At 40.7% G+C, this 26,155-nt stretch overlaps 1 protein-coding gene across 5 annotated transcripts in view; it reads right to left on the bottom strand.

Moving 5' to 3' along the window:
• Positions 1-26,155, bottom strand: part of PIP5K1B (phosphatidylinositol-4-phosphate 5-kinase type 1 beta) — a 201,609-nt gene that overhangs the window by 62,286 nt on the left and 113,168 nt on the right. For 4 of the 5 annotated variants that reach the window (XM_023764578.1, XM_014466422.2, XM_023764579.1 and 1 more), the window contains 6 exons: positions 20,046-20,257; positions 18,115-18,198; positions 17,945-17,993; positions 14,828-14,912; positions 9,076-9,231; positions 6,421-6,565 (listed from right to left, as the gene is read on the bottom strand). In XM_023764578.1, coding sequence (XP_023620346.1) covers positions 6,421-6,565; positions 9,076-9,231; positions 14,828-14,912; positions 17,945-17,993; positions 18,115-18,198; positions 20,046-20,257 — 731 coding nt within the window. The remainder of the gene's footprint in view (positions 1-6,420; positions 6,566-9,075; positions 9,232-14,827; positions 14,913-17,944; positions 17,994-18,114; positions 18,199-20,045; positions 20,258-26,155) is intronic. The other variant, XM_023764577.1, reaches the window with a different exon arrangement.

Raw genomic sequence — 26,155 nt, 5'->3', positions numbered from 1 at the left:
AAAGCACCCTTCATCTGTCCAACTAGAGAAAATAAACACAATGTCAGGGTTTATTTTCAGGGTTGCTGTGAGAATTAAGAAACTTCATTCATGTAAGGAACTTAACACAGACTCTTTTTTTTTTTTTTGGTGCCCTTGACCGGAATCGAACCCGGGACCCTTCAGTCCACAGGCTGAAGCTCTATCCACTAAGCCAAACCAGCTAGGGCTTAACACAGACTCTTAATATGGTCCAATAATGAGCTATTATTGTAGTTGTTATAATTATTATTAACGGTTTGACTAGTACGATGATAAAAAAGTCTCCCACAGCCATGGTGCTTTTAAGAAGGAAACTTAGCCAGACTTCAAGGATAAACACCATAGGTAGACATGGACTTAAGCCCACCACTTTGCCTACTGGGAATATTTCAGTTATTAAACTGCGAAAAATGGCTTAAACACAGGGCCAGGATTCATGTTAGGGAGAAGAACACAACCAATCACTGTCTGCGCAGAGCACACACAACAAGCAGAGGCTGGCGTACCTACAGGCCGTGACGAAAGAGTGGAACGGGGAAGGACAGAGGCTTGGGCCCCAGAGACCTGTGCTCTGACTTAAATCCCATTAGCAAGTCCTGTGACCTTGGATAGGTCACATAATGCTCGGCATTTCTCCTTATAGTTTAGATAAATCTGTACGCTAATGGGTCCTCTGAACTTCACAGATGGATGGCTCTTAAATGTGAATGGTAAGCCGTTTGAGGGGAGGGGCTGTGGCTAGAGACAACTGTTCACCCCTCTGTGCCCCAGAAAGGGGCACAGAACTGCGGTCCGATCCACTGGCTCGGCCTCTGAGGCTTGGAACGTTGGAGTCATCATTTAGGAAGCCTTTGCCAGCTGTCCCTTTGTGTGCAAATGAGCAGTGACTTTTCCTCTGACCACCTACCCTTCTCACAATGTTCCCAGTGTCTCCAGGGTGAGCCCACCATTGAAATAGCCACCAGCAAAGCAGGAGACGGAACAGCATGGTGATGTCGGTAAAGGCATCTTTGATGGTAAAGTAGAAAGACATTGGAATGCAGCAGGGCTTTCGATCCTTATGCATAATCAGAGCTTTAGCTTTGCTACCAACTGTGCAGGAAATCATGAAAAGAATTAATATTCATGAGTCTAACCAATTTCCACATCAAATTGTTCTTAACTTTGAGATAACACACTTTATGTGCCTCTGCCTTTCTCAGTGCTCAATGCATACCTTCTTTAAAAGAACAGAGTTCCTACTAGGAAAGAAAAGCCAAGGATCAAAACTTCAGAATGTAAACCCCACTATTTGCCTGGGAAGCAGGTACCCACAACAGTTTCTCTTCGTTCCTGTGAAGTGCACACTGACTCAGAACTGCACAGTGAAATACGTGCTCCCAATCATCAGGTTCAGCAGATGCTTTACACACGGCACTATTTTCCTTCGCTTCCTAGTCAGTTTTTGAAGTACTCTTAAGAAGAAAAAAAATGGATCGCCACTGGAGTTTTTGAAGTTACAGAGAATAATCCTTTTTAAAAAGGAACAATTCTAAGGACAGCACTTTCTCACTGCAGGATGCGATTTTGGAGTGGAGACATCCAGGCATTAATCAACACCTTTCAGAGTCAAGGATTCGAAAAAGACGGGTGGAATGACAACCGCTAGTTGAAGTACTTACAGCTGATTAAAGTGCAGATATATATAGCATAATGTTCCAAAGGAAAACAACCACTTAGCCTTAACAGAAAAAAATGATTCATAAAGAAAGAAAGGGAACAACCCCGATGTGAATGATAACATCGACATTCAACTCCTCTCCTTTGCAGGCTCTGGAATTAGATGTTAAACCCTAGCAGGCTAGATGAGGTTTGGAATCCTTTGTATTTGTTGCTTCAAGAGATACCATGAGGACTAGGAGGGCTGTCAAGGAAGACAGGATAGAAACAACATCTGATCGTTTCTCTTCAGTTTGCTGGTAAGGTTTCCCTGTGGCATAGTCAGGGTTGGACACGGTAGGTGGGAGAAACAGGAAAATTGATCCTCAGGAGTTGGGATGCCATTATTTGTCTTGAGGGTTCTTAGCACCTTTGTGTCTTTCCTGCACCTTTTCCATACTACTTCCCTAAGGCAGTGGGTAAGATAAGAGGCTTGTCTGTGGCTTCTCCTCTCCATGAACACTAACAGCTGAAATACCCACAGGCAGGCAACTGCAGAGATGAGGGAAGCAGAGGGTAGTGAGCTGGAGGGTTCACGCTTCTCCCCTCAGCGGAGCAATACCAGTACCCAATGTAGCCAGGTGGTGCCAAAGCTAGTGGTTTTTCTCTTTTTTTATTTTTATTGATTTCAGAAAGGGAGAGATAGAAACATCAATGATGAGAATCATTAATCGGCTGCCTCCTGCACGCCCCCTACTGGGGATTGAGCTCACAACCTGGGCATGTGTCCTGACTGGGAATCGAACCATGAATTCCTGGTTCATAGGTGGACGCTCAATCACTGAGCCATGTCGGCTGGGCCAAAGCTAGTGGTTTTTCAAAAGAATCTGGGTATTTTCGTGAAACTGCTTAATTCTTAATTGTTAGCTTATTTAAAAACATTCTGGGTTCACCAACATGCTTTTCCCTGGCCTGCTTTGTTAGCAGGGCACCCATTGATTGTGGTAAAGGCTGCGGGCTGCTGGCGGGCCAGCTGGGTGGTGTGCTCAGGGCTGATTCCCAATGTCCAGCCGGTGCGCACGCCCCCAGCCTTTCCACAGAGTTTGTCAGCACTCGGTTCCCTCCATCAAATCCCTTTCTGAGTACCATAGAATTGTTTCTTGTTCTTGTCACTGAACCCAACCTAGGCTGACAGATGTGAAATTGCAACTTGGAGATATAATGCCAAAAAAGACGTATTTCAAACAATTCATTTCAACAACAAAACAAAACAAAAGAGAAAATCATAGAGAACATTTATGTTTTTCATATTCAAATAAATGATAACCAGTGTCAGCATAAATAAAAGGACCAAGAATTACACCACGGCCTGGAGCATGCAGAGGCAGGGCATGCACTGGGGGCTCCCACACTAGCCAGGAGGGTTGGAAGTCAGCAGGAGGCAGTGCCGGACCCTGGGAGAACCTTATAAATTCCCAAGAGTTGAATACCTTAGCCAGTGGTTCTCAACCTTCTGGCCCTTTAAAACAGTTCCTCATGTTTTTACTCCCAACCATAAAATTATTTTCGTTGCTACTTCATAACTGTAATTTTGCTACTGTTATGAATTGTAATGTAAATATCTGATATGCAGGATGGTCTTAGGCGACCCCTGTGAAAGGGTCGTTCGACTGCCAAAGGGGTCGCGACCCACAGGTTGAGAACCGCTGCCTTAGACCAACACTGGATACCTAACTACAACCACTAACACAAAAACAAACAAACACAGCCCTTTAATTTTTATGCTGAAAGTTCTAGCAAATAATTTAATAGCATACCCAATTATATGACCCTGATAATGAGAACAGAAGCAAAAGTCACCACCACGGCTTCATATGAGAATTGTTTTGACCGTGCAAAGAACTTCCTGTGACTTTTCAACCATCTTTCAAGTCTATTTACATTTGAGAGCAAGAGAACGGTGTGCAGCTGGACTATGCAGATAAAAAAAACATACCTGTTGCTTGACTAATTTACATAACAAATTCGAACAGTCAAAGTACACATTAATATAGGTATACGTCACCTTAAAATTTTCTAATCCAAGGAAGCTAACCAAATCACTTCTGCAGTTCAGGTGAGCCGAATAATTTATGACGGAGCCTTATTTGTTGGCCTTCCCACAGAGCTATCCAAACTGCAGCCCAGCTGAGATTGGTGGCTCACCTGGCGATTTGTTCCACTTCTCTAGACCTAGCCTGGCTGCCTCACCTGCTGTCACCTAACTTGTATCCAGCCAAGAGAGAAAGAAACAGCGACAAAAAAGTATTTCTACAGAAGCTCCAAGCCTTCACTTGCCAAAGGACCGAGCTATAATCTATAAATATGCATATATTAAAAATGAATCTATCAAATCGAATAAATCAAGCTGCTAGCCTGAAGGTGGAAAATGACTTACAGTGTAAGAAGCACTTTACCTGCACAACTTTGATCTTGATTCTCGAGAGCTAGATTTCAACAAGAACTTGTTCAATATTTAACAGATAATTATTGAGAGTATGTACATAGTAGTCCCTGTCCTCAACTGAAAGCTAATTATAAAACTGTGTATGTAAAAACAGAAAAAGTAAAATAGCTAATCCCACAGACAATGTTGTGACCTCTTTGTGAAGATATTTTCTATTCCGAGAAACAATGTTTGGGAACATTCTGTTTAAAAAGGAAAAATATCTAATAAATTAGTTTCCTATGTAAGAAATCTCAGTAACCCATCTCAGTGCTCAGATTGACATTAAGAGTTTGAGAGTCACCATATTAGTTTCCCATTGCTGCTGTCACAAATGATCATAAACGTAGAGGCATAAAGCAATAAACATCTATCACCTTACAACGCTGGTAGTCAGACGTCCTGTGTTCCTTTGAGGAGGCTCTCAGGCAGAATCAGTTGTCTTGCCTTTTTTGGCTTCTAGATTCTGCCTGCATTCCTCAGCTCATGGCCTCCTCCTCCACTTCCAAAGCCAGCATTGTGTCATCTTCAGAGCTTCCTCTCTCTCTGACCTCTGCTCTGGATCACGTCTCCTCCTCTGACTCTCATCTTCCTGTCTTCCTCTCTTAAGGCCCCAGTGTTTACAACTGACCTATCTGAATAATTCAGGTTACTCTTCCCACCTCAGGATCTTTAACGTAATCAAACTGGCAAAGTACTTTTGCTATATAAGGTAATATAGTCATGGGTTCGGGGGATTAGCGTGTGAACAATTTTGGGGGGCATTATTCTCTCTATCATAGTCACTAATGTCACTCATATGAAAAGACAGTATGCAAATATCTTTGCAGCTATCTCTGCAATATTAACCAAGATTGCTTGCTTAAAACATCCATTCATAAGAAATTACTAAAAGAGAGAGAAAATAAACAAATGAGACGTCAAACTACATCAAAAAAGTGTTTGCATAGTGAAAGAAGCCATCAACAAAATGAAAAGAAAACCTACTGACCGGGAGAAGATATTCCTCACTGATGCATCCTATAAGGGGTTAATATCCCAAACAAATTAAGCAACTCATATAATTTAACAGCAAAAACCCCTCCAAATAATCAAATTAAAAAATGGGCAGATGATCTGAATAGACATTTCTCCAAAGAGGACATACAGGTGGCCAACAACATATGAAAAGATGCTCAGCATCACTAATCATCATGAAAGAAATGCAAATTAAAACCACATTGAGATATTACCTGGAACTCGTCAAAATGGCTATCATCAATAAATCAAAAAGCAGCAAGTGCTGGTAAGGATGTGAAGAAATGAGAACCCTTCTGCACTATTGGCGAGATTGTAAATTGATGTAGCTACTATGGACAACATTATGGAAGTTCTTAAAAAAACACACCAAAAATAGAACTACCATTTGACCCAGCAATTCCACTGCAGGGTAGTTATCTGAAGAAATCCAGAACACTAATTCGAAAAGATATATGCACCCCTATGTTCACTGCAGTATTATTTACAATAGCTAAGATAGGGAAGTAACCTTGCATCCATCAATAGATGAATGGATCAAGAGGATGTGGTATGTATATATGTATGTATGTATGTATAATGGAAAGTTACTCAGCCATAAAAAATAGTATCTTGCCATCTGTGATAACATGGATGAACCTAGAGGGTATTGTGCTAAGTGAAATAAGTCAGAGAAAGACAAATGCCATATGATTTCACTTACATATGGTCGCCAAATGGGAGGGGATTTAGGAGGATAAGTAAAAAAGGTGAAGGGATTAAAAAGTACAAATTGGCAATTATAAAAATAGACATGGGGATGTAAAGTACAGCACAGGGAATACAGTCAATAATATTTTAATAACTATGTATGGTGCCAGATGGGTACTAGACTTACCAGGGTAATCACTTTGCAAGGTATATAAATATCTAATCGCTCTGTTGTACGCCAGAAACTAATGTAATATTGCACATTAGCTGTAATTAAAAAATAAATTTAAAAATCATTAAAATAAAAATGATGAAGGATTTGTCTTCTTCCACGGAACCAAACATAATGATTAATGTAAGAAAAATCAGAGGAGTTTTTCCCTAAGGTGCATTTCTTGCCACAGTAAAAATCAAGCAACAATGTTCTCTCTCTCCTTCTTACTTACGGAGCAGGTGACAGGCACATCCTGGTTGTTAGGGACGGCATGTTCTCATTCAGAGATATTGATCTAGTTGTGATGTTGATGTGGTAACAGCCGGTGTGGCAATTTGATCGCGCCAAGTATTACCTGTTTGAATACAGCGTCGTCCTGTCGTGTGGATATTGTTCATTGACATATAAGGAAGAGGATGAAATGGTGGTCGTCAGGGAAGCAGCTTCAAACAGGGATGGCGTGCTAGGCACCAGGTCTGGCCTGTGCCGGGATCCCAGCGCTGGGAAACAAAAGCAGCACGCACATCGTGAATCTCAGTAAGAAATGCAGCTCTCGTGTCTATAACCATTTAAACGAGTCAAAATCATTCATTTTACACATTAGGCTGCAACTTAAATTATGAATTAACTGAGCTCCAGTGAACTGCAGCAGAAATGTAAAATAGTTTCTTGCAAACAGGTTAAACAGGAAGGAAAATGCATTAATTTACAAAGTGGCTTATGGAAATGACATGATGAGTGCTCTTTTAAAAACCTAATAAAGTGATTTACTGTTTCAAAAGATGACATACAAAGCTCCTAGGGGCTTCAGGAGATAATTCAACAGAGATTGAAAGGATGATTGGCAAATGTATAAACACAAAGTAACCTGATTTCCCTCCCCAGGCTATGCACGTATCTGTGATTCTCAATTTGGATATAAGAACTGAGACTTTGTAAGAGCCAGGAAACACGCCGTACACGCTACAGCCAGCTAGTTATATTTGAACCACGTTGGAGCCCACACATCTTTGAACACTATGCCTGGCTCTTCTTGACATCACATTTTAATAGCAAGGCTGCTTTTTTAAAAATGAGAAAATTCTTATTTCTTTTTTAATATGCAAGTATCTATGAAAATTCTTATCCAAGAGACCTCCCTCATCAGGAAAGCAGAATACTCAAGGCTGAGGAGTGACCCATGCCTACTCTCAAGATTCCATGTGGATTTTTGAATCTGCATCATTTTCTTTTTTTAAAAAAATTTATCTTTATTGTTGAAAGTATTACAGATGGCACCCCTTTTGTTCCTCTATGAACTCCTCCCTGTGCCCCCCCCCCCTCCCTCCAGGCCTTCACTGCACTAGAGTCTGTGTCCACGGGTTATGCGAATATGCATATAAATTCTTTGGTTAATCTCTTCCCACCCACCCCCGCCTCCCTGCTTCCCTCTGAGATTCATCAGTCTGTTCCATGCTTCTCTGTCTCTAGATCTATTTCGTTCGACAGCTTATTTTGTTCATTAGATTCCACATATAAGTGAGATCATTTTAAATCATCCTAAACTTTACACAACTGTACATCCATTATTGGCCAGCCTGCCAGAGACAGTCCTTTAAACAAAGGATGGCCACACAGAACAGAGCGTCTCTAAAAGGAGACCTGGGAGTGCCCAGAGAGCGAGGACAATGGGCGGACCAATCCCATTCTTAAAGTTCTGCTGTTGGGTAGTAAGTAGATATTTTATTTTTTAATTTTTATTGAGATAGAATTGACATATAACATTGCACTAGCTTTAGGTGTACAGCATAATGATTTGAGATATGTGCATACTGCCAAATGATTAACACAAGAAGTTTAGTTAACACCCATAGCTACAACCCATAACACATAGTTACATTTTTCTTCTTGTGATGAGAACTTCTAAGATCTACTATCTTAGCAACCTTCACATATGCAATAGAATATTGTTAACTAGTGTCACTAGGCTTTACTGTGGATTATTTTTAATCATTCTCCCAAACTAAACTAAAAGACAATAATAAAAACAATATAACTGGAAGGTGTTTCTGGTATTCCATTATAGGCACAACAGACTCAAAATTATGTATTTTCAGGAAGTGTGTGTGAATGGAAACTGATCCTAACAGGCACTACCATGTGAGTGTGATGTTTGGGATTTGGGATTTGAATGGGGTATACATGGGTTGGTAAACTAAGGAGAATTCTCATGACCCTAGTTTAATTAACTTGGGACTGGGAATTCCTAACCATGCCAATGTTTAATCTTATACTCAGGTTGCTCAATTTAGGGATAAATCTAACAAAAGTTAGGCAAAGAGAAAATTATAAAACTGATTCAATTCATTAAAGAGGACCTAAATAAATTGATAACTCGTTACATTGTGATTGTATGTATATATGTATAAGTATGTGCTTATAAGTATTTTATGTGTTTGGAAAAAATATATATCCACGCATAGAACAAGGTCTAGTAGTACAAACACCAAAATGTTCAGATGTGTTACCTTTAGGTAGATCTTGTTTTTGAATATTTTACTGTCTTTTAATTTATTTATACCATATATCATATATTGAATTGTTTATGTGTTTTAAAACATTTTATGTTAACTGTATCATACTGCAAATACCCTTTAAGATTATATAATGGACTTTGCTTTTTTTTTTTTTTAATATATTTTATTGATTTTTTACAGAGAGGAAGGAAGAGAGATAGAGAGTCAGAAACATCGATGAGAGAGAAACATCGATCAGCTGCCTTCTGCACATCTCCTTCTGGGGATGTGCCCGCAACCCAGGTACATGCCCTTGACCGGAATCGAACCTGGGACCCTTCAGTCCGCAGGCCGACGCTCTATCCACTGAGCCAAACCGGTTTCGGCGACTTTGCTTTTTTAGAGCAGGTATTCTGTAAGCTTCCTACTGTGCGTTTACATGTATAAATAAAATAAAATAAAATAAAATCACAGGAATGTTTTCTTTCTTCTGCTTTAAAGTTCCGTATCTTTACCTTCTTCATCAAGGCTGCTGAAACTCTGCCCTTCTGTCAGCAAATCCCGCTTCTCATCTTTCCATTCTTGGCTGATTGAGGACACAATCTCCTGTGAGGTCGCCTTCAGGGCGACGATGGAATTGCACCGTTTTTTAGAAGGTGAGGCCTTCAAAGCTAGACAAAGGAAAAAGGGGAGACAAATGAAGATACTTATTTTAAAGTCACATTAATATTCTATTTATTAATACTTTTAGTATTAACATTTTAGTAATTATTTGAGTAGCATGCAAGAAACTTTTTGGTTTATATACATGAGGAAAGGGAAATGAAATTGTGATTTGGCAATTTTATTTGTTCAAAATGACTTAACCTAAATCAGAATATCCTAGAATAAATTTGAGTTGAAATGTCTCCCCAGATTTTGAAATAAAAGTCTTATTTGAGGTGAAATTTAAATGTTTTGTTGCTAACTAGTTATTTTTCCTCCTCCAAGCAGTGTTTTTTGTTGTTTTTTTTTACTGCTGGGAGGAGGCTGGGTGGGTGGGTAAACGCAGATGGTAAGCTAAGGAGAATTCTCACGACCCTAGTTTTATTAACTTGGGACTGGGAATTCCTAGCCATGCCAATATTAACCTTATACTCATGTTGCCCAATTTAGACAAGTTACTTCCGGTTGCTTTTTTCTTGCAGCAACTTTCCACTGAAATTTCCTGCCCTTTGGGTCTTTTCTAGGTCATGGTTATGTCAGATGTATAATTCACTTCTGATGTTTGTATAACAGTATTCTACAATTCCAGAAGTGTCTTGGGAACGTGAACCAAGGCAAATGTACTTCCCATCAACCATGCTCTCAAAGGCTGTGACTTTATTTCTGATACATCAGGTGGCACTGCCTCGGCTGCAGCTGGACCATCCCCATTTATGTTCACTCTTTTTTTTAAGAAGTGTTTTTCTTGATTTTAAATAGAGAGGAAGGGAGAATGGGGAGAGAGAGAAACATCGATCTCCTCCTACTGGGGATTGAGGTTGCAACCCAAGCATGTACCCTGACCAGGAATCAAACCGGCAACCTTTTGGTGCATGGTTTAACCCTCAACCACTGAGCCACACCGGCCAGGGTTACATTCACTCTTTGCTGCAATAATTCTTCGTGGCTTTCCATGTTATAGAATTTCCTTGGAGGGTAGGGGGAGAGGGAAGTTGAGGCTTATTTATGTTGTGCTGTCCCCTGAACTTGTTTTTGGCAGTGTCTCCTCCTTGAGGTTTGCATATAGGGGTAACTTGACAGCAGATGCATTTCAGTAATTGTGTTTGGCCTTGGGAATTTCAGAGAGTAGATTACACTGCTTATCGGGGGCCTTCCCATAGGCAGCTTGCAAGAACTTAATTGGAGAAGGACTTTGGGACACACAAATGAGGGAAGCATAGAGGGCAATCTCTCCACTGAACGAGAAGGGACAGTTTATGTGTCCCATGAGGAGTCTTATCACCATTACAACATAATCACCATCATAAATAACTTTTGTAGAGGGCTTTAGAGTTTGAAAGCCAACATTCACATTCTCAAATTATCCACATGGTCGTCTAGGGAGACGGGCCCTTTTACAGGTCCAGAAACTGAGAACAGAAACATGACCTGCTTAAGGCCACCGAGCTAGAAATCATGAAACCCCAGGTGTCTTTCATTTTTACTTAAGTTATCTAATGGGGGGTTCATTTCCTAGATCTCTTAGCATTCTATTTCCTAGTTAAAGTGAAGGGGGGGGAAGATAAAACTAGAGTTTGTTTTTCTTTGAGGGGAGGAGATTTTAAAAACGGATCAAAATTGATTTTCATGGTAAATAAGTGGCCCAAATAGATCACATTTTCCTTATCCTCCTCATCCTATCAAAACAGTGGTCACATTTGCTTTACAGGTCTGAAGTAATATCCCATACACTGGCTTTTTTGCTTTAATACTGTGTCTACTAATTTATAAAAAAAATTTTAATAAAACAATTGGCAGATGGTTTGGGTTAGCTGATTACTTTCTTTTGTGCCCCAGAAATGCCTGGATTTGTCTTTGGCTAAAAACAATATCTGGGGATAGGTATCCCATGTCCATTTCTAGCCCTACATCCTGCCACTCAACAGCCTCTATACCTACTGCTTTCTATCTCACCTATCTGCCATTCCCTGAACCTACCCCTGGGCCTTTGTATATGCCGTTCCTTCTCCTCGAGATGCCCTTCTTGCCTCTTTTCCTAATGAACATTTGATTGGCCTATATTTTCAGGACTTTGTTTAAAAATTCTTCTCTCTGGGAAGTTCTTTTGGAAGAACTGCTTTTATTTTTTTCTGTGTACCTATAGTAGTGTATGCAAAAACACTATTCACCATTGTTATATTATAAATCTGTAACATGGTCCAATCCCTGACTCAAGACAGACTTTCTATATTATTAATGCTTAGCATAGTACCAGGTTTGTAATAGGTGCTCAAATGTTGGTTGAATGAATGTATTATTGTCCTAAAATCTTAGGACAGTTGATTTCTAACAAATTAATGTACCATTTAGTCATTTCAGGAAACTAAGTTTTAGTACAGTTAGACATATTATCTGAGTAGAGAATTTCAGTGAGGTTTCAACATTATGGGAACTAAAATTTCCAGAATAATTTATAGGAATTTGCAGACATTATTACATTGGCTGCATGACTCAAGTCTGGGTAAGATGAATGGATTTAAGAAGGTTAAAGAGGCACTGGGTAGCTCAACTGGTTAGAGCATCTTCCCAATAGCCAAGGTTGCGGGTTCTACCTCAGGTCAGGGCACATACAAGAATCAACCAATGAATGCTTAAATAAGTGGAACAACAAATTGATGTTTCTGCCCTAACCAGTTTGGCTCAGTGGATAGAGCGTCGAACTGTGGACTGAAGGGTCCCAGGTTCGATTCCAGTCCAGGGCACATGCCCAGGTTGCAGACTCAATCCCCAGTAGGGGGTGTACAGGAGGCAGCCGATCAATGATTCTCTCTCATTATTGATGTTTCTATCTCTCCCTCTCCATTTCTCTCTGAAATCAATAAAAATGTTTTTAAAAAATTGATGTTTTTCCCTCTTTCTTTCCTTCCCTTTCTCTCTCCTCTCTCTCTCTCTCCTCTCTCTCTCTCTCTCTCTCAAGTCAATTTTTTTTTAAAAGAAGGTTAAGCAAACTGATTTGAAAAAAAGAAATGTGAAAACCAGGTACTGTTTTCAGGTATTAGTACAGCAGAGTTTTCACCTACAAAGTATGCCTTTAGGCATTAAGGGCTTTAAATTAATCACAGTTGATAAAACATCCTGAAGTTGTACTTTCACTTGTCAGTCTTACTAATTAAATTACTACTGCTTGAAATGCTGGTAGTAGATGAAAAGTCCATTCATTTGTCTGATTATTAATCAAATAATGATTGAGTGCCTACAGTGTGTCAGGAAATGTGCCCGGTGCTGGGAATATAGATGTATCTATGAGAGCACCAGACACAGTCACACTTTTAAGCAATTCACAGTCTAGTGGGGAAACAGAAAAGCAGCTTTCATAGCAGAGTATGGTAAATTCCATGGCAGAAGCACCATCTAAACTGAGACCTGAAGGAAGACCAGGGGAAGGATGGAGAGAGAGGTGCCACGGATTGTAGCATTGATTTCTATACCAGTAAGAAAGCAAACCTCCCAAGATGGGGACTCGTGGCGGAAACTCACTAAAGCTGGGACACCAGGGGCCACACGCTCCATAACCTACCAGCCACGGAAAGTCATGCTTTCCCAGCCTCCCAAAGGGTAAAGGAAGGCGGAAAATCGTCCTTAAAAATGTGACCACTAGTTGGTAGTCAACCAGACCTGCAGGCCGAGTAAGCACTATCTTACAGCTCCTCTGAGGCAAACAAAGCCAACAAAACAAAAACCTTAGAAAATTTAATTGGTCTAAATTTGAGACCAATTTTAAGATTCCATGGAGAGAATCAAATGTGAAACAAAAGTTTTTCTTAAGACTAAAAAAAGGCTAAAAAAGGAATGGTATCTTTAATATGTAGAATTCATAGAAATCATTTGAAAAAATAAACATCTAATATAAATGAGCAAATTATCACAAAGCTCAATTCTCAAGGGAATGGCATATGGCTAATAAACATGAATAATGACTGAACTTGACCAGTACTTAAGAAACACAAAATAAAACAACCAGATAACATTTTTTACTTATCAGCATAGCATAAGTTACAAAGAATAATTCTGGCTAAGGGCTAGAAGGGTTCAGATTGCTTTGGAAGCCTACAGTGATATAATCTATCTCTGCAGTTATGTGCATTTTAAACCCCCTAATCCTCCTTCTTAAAATGTATCCTTAAAAAATAATAATTACTTTGGACACAAAATTTTTCTAAAATGATGTTCATAAAATATTAATTAGAAACAAAAAGGAGAAACAATTTAAATGTCCAATAATGAAAGAGAGTTAAATAGATGATGGCATGCCATATAATGTTAATGTATTGCAATTTTATTTTATTACATATATATTCTTATCACAAAATTCACCTCTAAATTTTAAAAAATTTCCCTGTGCTTTCTTCTTTCACTTATTGGTAGTTTAAGAGTGTGTTATTAAATTTTCACATATTTGTAAATTTTCCAGTTTTTGCTCATTCATTCATTCCATTGTGATTAGAAAAAGAGAGAAGAGGATTAAGAAGTGCAAACTTCCAGAAATAAGTCACAGAGGTGGACCAGGGCAAACCAGCCAGCCCCCACCCGTGCACCAGGCCTCTATCCTATATAATAAAAGGGTAATATGTAAATTGACCCTAACAGCAGAACGACTGGGAATGACTGGTCACTATGACACACACTGATCACCAGGGGGCAGAAGATGCTCAATGCAGGAGCTTCCCCCTGGTGGTCAGTGCGCTCCCACAGGGGGAAGCTCTGCTCAGCCACAAGCTAGGCTGCCAGCTGCCAGCACAGTGGTGGTGGTGGGAGACTTTCCCGCCTCCTCAGCAGTGCTAAGGATGTCCGACTGCAGCTTAGGCCTGCTCCCTGCTGGCAAGTGGACATCCCCCAAGGGCTCCCGGGCTGCCAGAGGGATGTCTGACTGCCAGCTTAGGCTCGATCCCCCAGGGAGCGGGCCTAAGCCAGCAGGTGGACATCCCCCGAGGGGACCCAGACTGTGAAAGGGCACAGGCCGGGCTGAGGGACCCCCTCCTGAGTGGACAAATTTTTGTGCACCAGGCCTCTAGTGTTAACTATAATTAAAATAGATTTAAAAAGATTTTTTGTATAATTTCAGTCTTTAAATTTATTGAAATTGTTTTGTGACTATCCTGAAGAATATTTTATGAGAATATTCACTGTTAACATTTTTATATATTCCATTAGAATTTTGTTGTACATGTAGGTGGGCAGACCAATAAGTATGTGTGAATAAATCTATAAGAACTAAGTGTACCTTTAATGTACCATTTTTATTTGTTGCATGTTATTCTATTACTCAATTATATAATAATATATTTAGTTAACCAACATATTATAGGGTTAAACATTTAGGTAGTTTCCAAACTTTTCCATTACAAAATAGGACTTTAATGATTATGACATCAATAAGTACCTGACTGTGACACTTAATATAATTATCGATTACTGCTTCTGGAAAGTAAATTAACTCTTCCAATAAAAATTGTGCAAAGATACACATACTGAAGTCAGCATGTAAGTGCTAAAAGTAAAAAAAAAAATCATTAAGAATCTTACCTTGAATTTTCTTGAAAACTCGGGAATTCATAAACTTCAGAAATCTGTCTGCATAAAAGCTCGGTCTGTGAACGGAAACAGTGTCCTGAAAAGACAAATCAGGTAGCACAGTTTACCTCTCAGACAGTTCATTTCAAGCTCGAAGAAAGATCTATGCACTGGCTCTCTGTGGGCCAAGGCCCTGAACCAGAAGGTGTGGGTGTGGAGAGCCAGAAAGAGCAGTGCCTGGGTCCCACGGGGCCCAGGAGTTGGGCTGCGGGAGGAGGATCACAATCTGAGCAAAGATTCCAGATTCTCATGATGAAATAAAGTACTAAGAGGGGCAGGTGGGAGACAGCAAAAAGGCTCTGCTTTATAAACCCAAACGGATCCTTATTCCATTGTGTGCCCTGAGGGGCTTTTAAATTCTTTTCTACAGACAGGCAGCCAGTGCCTCAAGTCATCTGGAAGGAAGAGGAACACTTTTAGTCAGAACAAAATGTGGGGATGGAAACAAGCAAAACAACCCTAATGTAAGAGTGATATCTAGGCAAAAAAGAAAAAAGTGTGCTGGTTTCATTTCCCAGTAAGAAGGCATATTGACACTGGGAAGCTGCCTAGGAGACACGGCTGACAACTGCCGTAACACTGAATTATCTACTAATTAGGTAGAATTGAATTGCATTAAATTGTTGACCCAATTTGCTCATGCTTGGTAGGAGTCTTTAAGATAGAAGGGGCATTTTAATACAAATCTTACAAATCCAGGAAAGGAGATTGATGTAGGAAGTTAATCCTGTATGTTTATTCAGTAATCATTTACTATCCAAGAGATATATTCTAGAAATAGTATATTTGCTTATTTAATGCTCCATTTTGATTCTAGGATTGTGTATTCTGCTAAGAAAACTTCTAAAAATGTGTTTAGATTCAACCAAGTGTCTGCAGTGGGTCGGGAAGAGAAAACACACGTTGGACCAAAGGCCCGGAGACCTGGTGCTGGTGTGAGTCCTAACTTCACAAGCTTTTGTGACCCTGGGAACAGAGTGTCTCAGCGTGTCTGTTTCTTCGTCTGTAGAACAGGGTGTTAATGTGAGGCATGAGGTCATTCTGTAACCAGCCTGTTATGAAGGACATTGGCTAGAACAGCCCTCTTTAGCCAGTGATAAGGGTCCTGTAGACGATCGGGGATGCTGTCAATGTGGTGGGAAACATCCCACTGGTTGGACATGCTCTCCCCCCAGGATCCTGGCAGCTCCTGTCTGAAGTGGACACATATTCCCCACGAGTACAGTAACTGAGAAACATCTTAGGGAGCAAGGTGATTAAGACCCAGCCTTGCCTTTTAAGAGAAGTTGGACTTTGGTTCTCTTTGGTATGAAGAAACATCTATAATAATAAAAGCGTAATATGCTAATTAGACCGGACATCCTTCCGGATGTCCTTCCAGACAACCTTTGGGACGAAGCCGGGGCTGTGAGGGAAGCCTGGGTCCCGGTGCCTGCTGGTGGCCGGAGGGAAGCCCAGGTCCCAGGTGCCAGAGGGAAGCCAGTGCCAGCAGACAGGGGAAGGAAGGCTCTTGCATGAATTCTGTGCATCGGGCCTCCAGTTGTTTAAATAAGAGGCACGTTTGTTAACAGACATACATCTTAATTATTGCTTATAATTTCACAAATATATAATCAACACAGAATGTCTTTAAAAAAATCAACACCAAAAAAAAAAACAAAAAACAAAAAAAAGAAGATGCGTTTTAACTAGACAAAGGTAGGGGTCTCTTAGAAGCATCTGACCAATAGAGGACCAGGCCATTCCGATCAGCAATCTCAGCTGGTAACAGGAATTAACGTTGTCTTGGAAAACAGAAGGGAGTACTAGAGGGAGTGTTCTCTCTCTCCCTTCCATGCTCGAGGCATTATGGAGTCCCTACTTTTCTCAGCTGAAAGGGAAAAACTTAAAGAAGGAATCTTTGGTCTGAATAATAAGCCTCACTTTAATTCTTAGAAACAGACTTGTGAACCTGTTGTTTACAAGTGCATTCCCACTGACGTCATTCCACGGCCTGTGGACAAAATGCAGATTTCCCGCTGAAAGGTTATTACCAGGCTTCCTCAGAACGGAGAAAATACGTGTGCGAGGAGAAGAACAGCGTCTATAATTTATCCCTTTTCAAAGGAAAGCATCTGCTAACATCTTTTACAATTTTGTGAGCAAATCTGGGACCCATGTATTCTTTGGAATTGTCACTTTAAGTTATTAATTGAGGGAGGCTGAGACCAGTGAATGTTCTGTCAGCGGCAGGAAGTTCAAGTCTAACATCAGATAGGAACACCCATGTGCGCAGGGGTGGGGGTGGCAGGGAATAGGGAGGGAAGGAGGGGGGAAAGATAGGGAGAGGGAGGGGGAGAGAGGGAGATGGAAGGAGGGAGGGAGGCAGGAAGGGAGGGAGGGAGGGAGGTGGGGGGGCTGCTTCTTGATAACTATTTTCTTGTTCTACCAATTCTGGGTTGAAAAGACATTCTCTTCTCAGTGAGCTTTAGTCATGTATAAATCCGTAACAACGGAAAAGCCTTCACTTCCCATGCCCTTATGTGTTAGGTTCATTATTTATTAAATCCTCACATTCGTCCTATGAGGCAGGTACAAGGTACTATGACTTTGCCCTGGGAGAGGTGAGAAATCAGACTAAGAGAGGCCAAATAACAAGCAATGTGTCTGGGTCACATGGCTAGTCAAGTGGTGAATGCAGGGTTCAAATCCAGGGCTGCCTACCATCAAGGTCAGGTTCAAACCCGTTTTGTAGCTTGGTCTTGTGAGAAATTCCAACTGTCCTACTGGTCTTCCCAGTGCCTATGAGAAGTCTCCATTTACTCATAATTTCTTCAGATTTCATACAGAAACAAGATCATTTGGCTTTCCTGGCCTTTGTGTAGCTACCAGGCTGGATGGCCTCTATTTGGATAGCTGTTCCAAGTTATGTTGTCTTCGTTCTTAGATCTGAACAAGCTGAGTCTGATTCTGAGTTTGTAAAGACACTTGTTTCCTCTCCAAGTCTAGTGACACAGCTTTCCAGATAAACTCTGAAGTCTCCGAGAAATCAGAATATACAGTTTAATAAGGAACACGAAAGCCACTCACCCCGTCATAAACAAGAGCTTTCCAGGAATGTTCTAACTTCTTCATTAGCCTAAGTGTAAACAGGCAGAAAAAGAAAATGAGAATGTAAAACCCCTCCCACTTGGTGAATTTTCAGAATCTTTTGTTGATGTATTTTTTTTTATTATAAAAGACTCCCCCCAATTTCTTACCTATATGATTGCAGAATGTCAATAATGCCCATAAATAAAAGTAGTTTTTCTCCCCTATGGCTTTTAGCTGGAATCCCTCCCATTCTGTTGATAAAGCGAAAGAGAAAATATTTTGTAATATGAGAATAGGAAGTTAAAAGTCATTTCTAATAAATATAAATAAAAATGGACACTCTTTAGGAATTCTGGACTCTCTCTCCCTTCATCATTTTGTTCCTGGTCTCAGTTAAAGTTTTCCTTGGAATCCAGCGTGATGTAGTTCCCACAGATCAGAGTGACACCCAAGCTATCAGCTCTGGAGAACTGGGTAGAAAGAGTACAGTTTTAAAAGTATTCCTATTTTAAAGCCATGAGCAAGAATTTTAAAGTATTTTAAAATATTGCTTTTTAAAAATGCAACACTTTTATATGTTCACTATGAGATTTTAAAATAAAATATAGAAAAGCACAAAGAAAAAGTGTATAAGGAATCCATTCCCAGGATGCAAAGATAACCTCTCTGAAATCAATAAAAATATATTTAAAATATGCTTTTATTGGTTTTAGAGAGAGAGAAAGGGTGAAGGAGAGAGAGAGAGATAGAAACATCAATGAGAACCATCAATTGGTTGCCTCTTGCACATCCCCTACAGAGGACTCAGCCTGCAACCTGGGCATGTGCCCTGGCCGGGAATTGAGCTGGTGACCTCTTGGTGCATGGGATGACTTTTAACCACAGAGCCACACCAGCTGGGCAAGTAATGTATATTTTAAGGACTGTAATATTTCACTACACTGATGGAAAATAAATAACTTGATTGACATTTAGATAGATTTGCAAGCAAGGATTTTTTTACCGTTTAATATGTATGAACTTCCTTTATGAAAGTGAAATATGCTTGTGGTTTAGTTATTGTTGAAAAATCCGAGAAGGCAGCCACTTATAACCAAGGAAAATGATTTCTTTCTTTCAGTCTCCTTGCTCAGCTGGTACACGCATGTGATACAGTCAACCATTTCAATAATTTTCTTTGGTTGTAAGTATTTCTGTTAGTCGGTATTCACTTTATACAATAAGCTAACTAATCCCAAAGTTACTATCACATCTGGCAGTGGCGACGGACCACATCTGCCAGGGGAGAGGTCTAGAACAACAGAATCCTCTTATGCAGATAAGAAGCTCTTAATTGGGGACATAATTCCAATCATGTATTTGCTTAGATACATGTTTATTTAAATTCAAAATATGATGGGTGTTTGGAATATGTAGTAAATGGGGGTAAAAACATTTTCAGCCCTCATTAAAAAATAGAGCCATTGGGGGGAAAACCATGTGTGTGAAAGAATGATAACTCAAAGAATGGCTACCCATCCCGTCATCCACAGAAGAACAGAAATGAAGCCTGGCTTAGGCGGGCATTGGAAATATCAAGGGGAACATTTTGTAAAGTATATGACTGTCTAACCACTATGCTGTACACCTGAAACTAATACATAATAATACTGAATGTAAAAATTAATTTTTTAAAAAAGAGCAGAGTTTGAGAGGAGAGAGACCCAGATATTTCTTCTCTGTTCCCTCCATGTTTCAGTCCAGGGTTCCAGCAATGGCTGCGTCCCACAGCCACAGTTCACTCCGGCACCCATTCTCCCGTGGGGCTCCTCCCGTTGCCCCTGTGCCTTGGGGTGGTACTAGTTTTGAGCCCTGACTAGCTATTGCTGCGTCCCTTCACCTCACCCACACTTCTGTTATGAGCCCCTCCATTAAAGTATCTTCACTGGAAACAAACCAACAAACAAAAAAGGAACTGAAACCTGGCTTAGTTCATTTCAACATCAAGTAGGAATCTATTCCCCAAGAGCCACCATGAAAGTAACATGATTGCATTTCGTCACTCAGTGATGTGGGCTGCCCCAACCAAGAGGGTCTGTGGGCGGGTGGCTGCACGTACGTGTCCGGGTTCTCTGTGATGATCCCGTCCCCAGATTTCCCTGGGCCCTGGATGGATTCCATTGCTGTGGAGTAGAGGACCTTCTGCATCCCAGGCCGCTTCGCATCAGGCGCATTTTGTGCCGTGTCCTCTTCTTTCTCTTTGAGGCAATGGTCTAAGATGTGGATTCCCAGCAAAAGGCTATAGTCCATGATCTTGAAGCTTTCCAGCACCTGGATAAGGAAAAGAACCAGGAGGCCGGTCAACTCCAATGGCTTGTAAGTCTCATCTACACAGAACCAGAGAGCTCTAGCTATACAGACACAGGCACCTGCGTTCTCCCCCTCCCAGGAGGGTGGCTGATAGAGGAAAAATCAAAATAAAAACATTTGAGGCATTATTAGGTCTTTTGCAGTAAGGATTATCATAATGGCTCCAAGATAGTATTTTTATGCAAATCTAAAGTAAGCACATCTTTTCCTAATGTTCCACATATGTTACTCTAATGGTATTTATTGAACAATTTCCATGTGCCAGGTCCTAAATGGTTTACTTGGGCTCAATCCTCACAACTCTTTGAGCTACATACTATTCTTCTATTTCACACGTGAAAAAATGGAAGACACAGAGATCAAGTAATTTGTTCAATGCCACACAGCTCGTAAGTGGCATTGGCTGGACTCGAACCCAGAAGTCAATTCCAGCATCCATACTCTTAAGCACTAGGGCAGAGAAACCAAAAACCAATGGTCTCTACATATTGTACCCTCCTCAGCATGAAGACTCAGCCGGAATATTTTTGTCTGGATTCTGCTCTCAACATCTTAATCTTGCGAGAGTACAGTGGTCTCGTCAAAGCTTGCCTTTCAAAGTTGCCATTTGGTTCTGTAGCACGTCTTTTTAAAAATGATGATCTCAACAAAGAACATGACTTACTGCTTAATTATCCACTTGGCAAACAGTGGGGAAGAGCAGGAATTAAAAGTAGTTGGATGCAGCCAGCGAGATAGTGATGTTCTGACAGGAAAGCGATGGGAAACAAGGTCAAGATAAGAGGAAGCCAACAGGGCTTTCAAGTGTAGGTGAGGCTTTGACCCGTCTTCAATGATGAAGATTGTTTAAGAGGAGCCCCTGAAAATGGGGTATTTTCCTCTCTGATAAAATTATTTTTCTATTAGTTTGTACATGATTCTCCTCCACAACAGATTTTTTTTGTTGTTGTTAATGCTCATCCGAGGATATTTTTTCCATTGATTTTTAGAGAGAATGGAAAGGGGAGAGGGGAGAGAGAGAAACATCTATGTAAGAGAGAGACATCAATTGGTTGCCTCCCACACATGCCCTGACCGGGTTGGGAATGAACTGGCAAGCCAGGCACGTGCCCTTGACCCGGAATTGGACCCAAGACCCTATGGTACTAAAACTGGCACTCTAACCACTGAGCAACACCAGCCAGGGAACAATAGATTTCTTAATACCTGGCATTTCACACACAAAGCTGCTCAAAACAGCCCAGAAAGTAGGACCATCCTGAATGGCGGCACAGCTGACTCGGAACATACCTGGTAATTTGTCACTTAGTTAGGAAATGCCTTTGAGGCGCAGAGTCTATAGGTACTTGTTTAACCAGCAGTTGAATATCCAGAATTTCCTATGCTTCTCATTTTCCCTCGGCCCAACTACTTTTTGATCAGCCATTTATGATACTATAAAGGGGGTCAGGCCTGAGCATCTGCATACCTGTGCGCCTTCACCACACCCACACTTCATGGACCATTTGAGAGCAGGTTCTGTGAACAGAGCACCTGTGGCCTGGAAACATGGGTTATCTCTGGGCCATACATCTTTGCTGTCAATGAGGAAAACGGAAAGTGGGCTGCAAAGGAGTATCAACTACTCCCTAGTGTTCACCCTTCATCTCTTGGATGCTAAGTTGGGAACTTTCAGAAAGGCGGCAGACAAGAGCCGAGAGGAGAATCTTATTACCTGCGAGGTTTAGGCGGTGAAACGTTCTAACCCAAGAGCCAAGAGAGTGCCTGATAGCAATGAGGATGCAGCTTCCCTAACGCTCCAAATTGGAAGGGGAAGGAAGGGTGATAGGAACAGCTTTCCCCATGGACTCAACACGATGGCATCAGCTCCCCTGATTGGTTTGAGTGCCTCACCCCTCCACAGAGTAGCACGGAGCCAAGGAAGAAGACAGGGCAGCTCTGAATCAGGGTTGCCAAGAACCCAGCTTCTTAAAACACGAATAGAGACTGGATGCTTACTTCAGACAGAAACAAGTGCAAAGGGATCTCAGGCCTTTTATTAGCCAGACTGAATGGACAGCTTGGGGATTGTGTCCACTCAGGAGCTCCATAAACCTGCACAGGGATCACCACCTGCAGATGCCAATTTTCATACCACATTATCAGTGCTAGTGGTCCCTTCTTACACCATTGGATAAGGACATGCAGGATAAAGAGCATGGACTCTGTGACCGTTGGCAGGGGTCATAGCACCTCCCTGTGTCTCGGTTTCTTCCCCTGTAAATGGTGACAATGATATTACCTACTGCATGGGGTGCTTGTGGAAATTAAATATGGCAATGCAGGTGAAGTGCCTAGAAAAATTCCTGGCACAAAGAAAGAGCTCAATTAACTGCTAGCTATTATCATCATAATTATAGGTCATGGTGACTCATTGCTCACGCTAGCGTGAGAGATTATAGATATTAGGTTGAAATACACACCCCTGGAATTATACTTCTGAAATAAAAAATTCCTAAAAATCCAACAAAGACATGACTGCATTTCTAGCTGCTTACCAGTACCCTTTTGGTGAATCCTGATTCCTTTAAAAGCTTTGGGTTGGTGGGTGCCCAATAGTATAACTTGGATATTCAATGGGAAAAGGTCAGCTGACAACACAGCAATTCTGGTGAAGAGGCTATAAAATGATGGCCTTGTGATCTAAGGGAACAGTCTCCATTTTAATGGAGTCTTTAGGATTTTCTAGGTACAATATCATGTCATCTGTGAATAATGACAGTTTTACTACTTCTTTTCCAATTTGGATACCTTTATTTCTTCTTCTTGTCTGATTGCAATGGCTAGCACTTCTAATACTATTTCGAACAGGATGGGCAAAAGTGGGCATCCCTGTCTTGTTCCTGTTCTTAGGGGAAATGGTTTTAGTATTTTCCCATTGAGTATGATGTTGGCTATAGGTTTGTCATGTAAGGCTTTTATTATGTTAAGGTATGATACCTTTATTCCCACTTTACTGAGAGTTTTTATTTTAAAAAAAGGTGTTAAATTTGTCAAATGCTTTTTCTGCATTGATATGATCCTGAGAGATTAAGAAAAAGCAACAAATAAATTTGTAAAAGAGATTCATTTTCTCTCTACTCCTAAATTGGATTGTCAGCATCCTTGAACAGTGCCGCATTGTCAGGCTCCTAACTTTCAGAGTGAAAAACCTTAAAAATGATCAATTTCAATCCCATTCTATGGAAAGGACATGATAATTAGAATTTGGTGAGGCAAAGTCACCATCCCTAAAAAAAGTTAAAGAAGAAAAAGATAACTGTACATATATTTTAAATCAGATTTTAAAACGTCTGCAATGAAAAATTCTGGGTACAGATTTTAGGGACGAGCATTGCAGATCTGCATCAATTAGAAATGAAGTAGTTCTGTTATTCATATCCTTCCAGTTCTTTAATTAAAGGAATCCACAAATCTTCCAAAATCTCAACATTGTGAGCTTTGAGAGTATGCAGCATTCTGCAACATGACAGCCACCAATCAATCAGTCTAGTCTGTCACTCACACATGTTTTTTTCCAGAATGTCTGCCTATCTGTGCATTTGTTATGCAAAACACAGGTTGCAATGCAAATACAGGTGCTTTTCCATCTAGCTTGGGCAAGATCCTATTTCCTCAGCTGTAAAAAAATGAAAGCAGAAAGGGTCTATAGACGTATGCAAAGCTGAAAGCAAGCTGGATGCCATAATGCTTTTTATTGTCAAAGCCAGATTTTTGTCTCTTTCTCAAGGACTCTTTTAAGTCAATAATAACCCTGGAATGTAGTAAAAAGAAAAGTCAATGATGTCAAGGCAGCTGGTACAATATCCTGAAGCTGTGATCAAAGAAATCTGTTCCTGAAATAAAAGCATATTCTCCACGCTCTCATGGCCAGTGATGCATCAGGAATGCTCTAGTCTCATACAGTTCCTGTAAATTCGGAGACTTAATGTAGATGTTCTAATGCAGAATGATAGACACTGCTCTCCTCTTCTCAGGGCTGAAGGTCATAAAGAGCAGCTGGTCCTTCTTTTCTGCCTTCTCTGCCATACTCCTTCACGCTGACACTGTTACTTGTCCTGCTGCTAAACGGAGCTGGAATGGCCGCATGGTGGTGAAGACTCCATGCTCTGGGGCCAGTTGGCTGGGTTTGACTTATCTCCTCCACTTGGTCCTTGAGTAAAGTATATAACCTCTTTGGGTCTCGTTACTGATTGGGGCAATAGAGAGAATAGGGATACCTATCTCACAGACTGAGTGTGAAGACTGAATTAATCCACATCAAGTCTTAAGACAGTTGCTGGCATACAGAAAGCATCCAATAAATGTTAGCTGTTCTTATTGTCCTGCTCCTCCTCCCCCTACCCCCGCCCTGCAGAATCAACCATGGCTGACACTCCTTCTAGAATCTCCACTCAACCTCAGCTGTGTCTTGCTTTCCTTGGTTCTTTGCCTACTTGTCTTTCCCACTCTTTTCCTTCTGTGGCTTAAGGAAGGTTCACCAGAGTTCTCCCTTCAACTCTTTTCTTTCTCTACTCTTCAGTACTGATATTCACTTACTCTTTTGTTGGAAAAAAAATTTGAGTGTCGTGTCTTGTCTGTGCCCAGCACCATGGAAGTTGCTGGATCTTAGGGGTAAGCAAAACAGATAACTATACCATCCTCAAAATTACACAGGCCTGAGTTACATATTAGAATAAGGCCTAGGAGGAAAAAATCAGGGCACTGTGAAGAAACCCCACACAAGGGGATCCTGCTTTTGACTGGGGACTATTTCAATAGTGCAGGTGAGAGGATATGACACTTGAATGAGGGGGCAGCAGGAAGGTCAATGGAGAAATGGATAGATTTGAGAGTATTTAGAGCAGTGGTTCCCAAACTTATTTGGCCTACCGCCCCCTTTCCAGAAAAAATATTACTCAGCGCCCCCTGGAAATTAATTTTTTTAAAATTTTAATAGCAATTAAACAGAAAGATATATGTATTAATGTTTCTACCTTTTTCGTAAAATATAGTAAAGAAAGGTGTAAATTAGAAACATTGAAGTTTGAAATTATGAAACTATTTATTGAACTCAGAATAGAAAGGTAATACAAAAAAAGTTAAAACAAATGCACCTGTGGCCATCACCGCCCCCCCTGGATCGCTGCAGCGCCCACCAGGGGGCGGTAGCGCCCACTATGGGAATCACTGATTTAGAGGGAGATTCCAACTATCATCTCTCTATAGACAATTCCTAAAATGTCATATTTATTCTGAACTCACTCCTAAGCTTCAGTCCTATAGATTTCTTTTTAAAAATATATATTTATTGATTTCAGAGAGGGAGATAGAGAGAGAGGTAGAAACATCAATGATGAGAATCATTGATCGGCTGCCTCCTGCACGCTTCCACACTGGGGATCGAGCCTTCAACAGGGCATGTGCCCTGACTGGGAATAGAACCATGGCCTCCTGGTTCATAGGGCGACACTCAACCACTGAGCCACACTGGCCAGGCCAAGCCCTATCTTTTTCTAATGGCCTCTGGACATTTCTAAACTTATGTACACTGTCTTGCTGGAACCCTACGCTCTTATTTTCCCCAAAGCTTTTTCTTCACTTCTCTCTTTTACTTGAAACCATTCTAATGTGGATTTGACTCCACGTCTCCTTTTCCTTTCATTAGGTTGCCCAATCTTGCAGCTTCTATCATTAAAATGTTCCTCCTCGGGTAGGGGTGTGTCAAGGGTGGGGGGGAAAAAAAGGACACTTATGTAATACCCTTTGTAATACTTTAAGCGAAAAATAAAAAAATATTAAAAAAAAAAAAAAAACAAAACAAAAAAAAAAAAATGTTCC

The sequence above is a fragment of the Myotis lucifugus genome, unplaced genomic scaffold (genome assembly GCF_000147115.1).
Source record: "Myotis lucifugus unplaced genomic scaffold, Myoluc2.0 scaffold_337, whole genome shotgun sequence".
Taxonomy (NCBI): Eukaryota; Metazoa; Chordata; class Mammalia; order Chiroptera; family Vespertilionidae; genus Myotis; species Myotis lucifugus.
The sequence above is the reverse complement of the archived record's forward strand: the minus strand, read 5'-3'. Positions and strand labels throughout refer to the sequence as shown.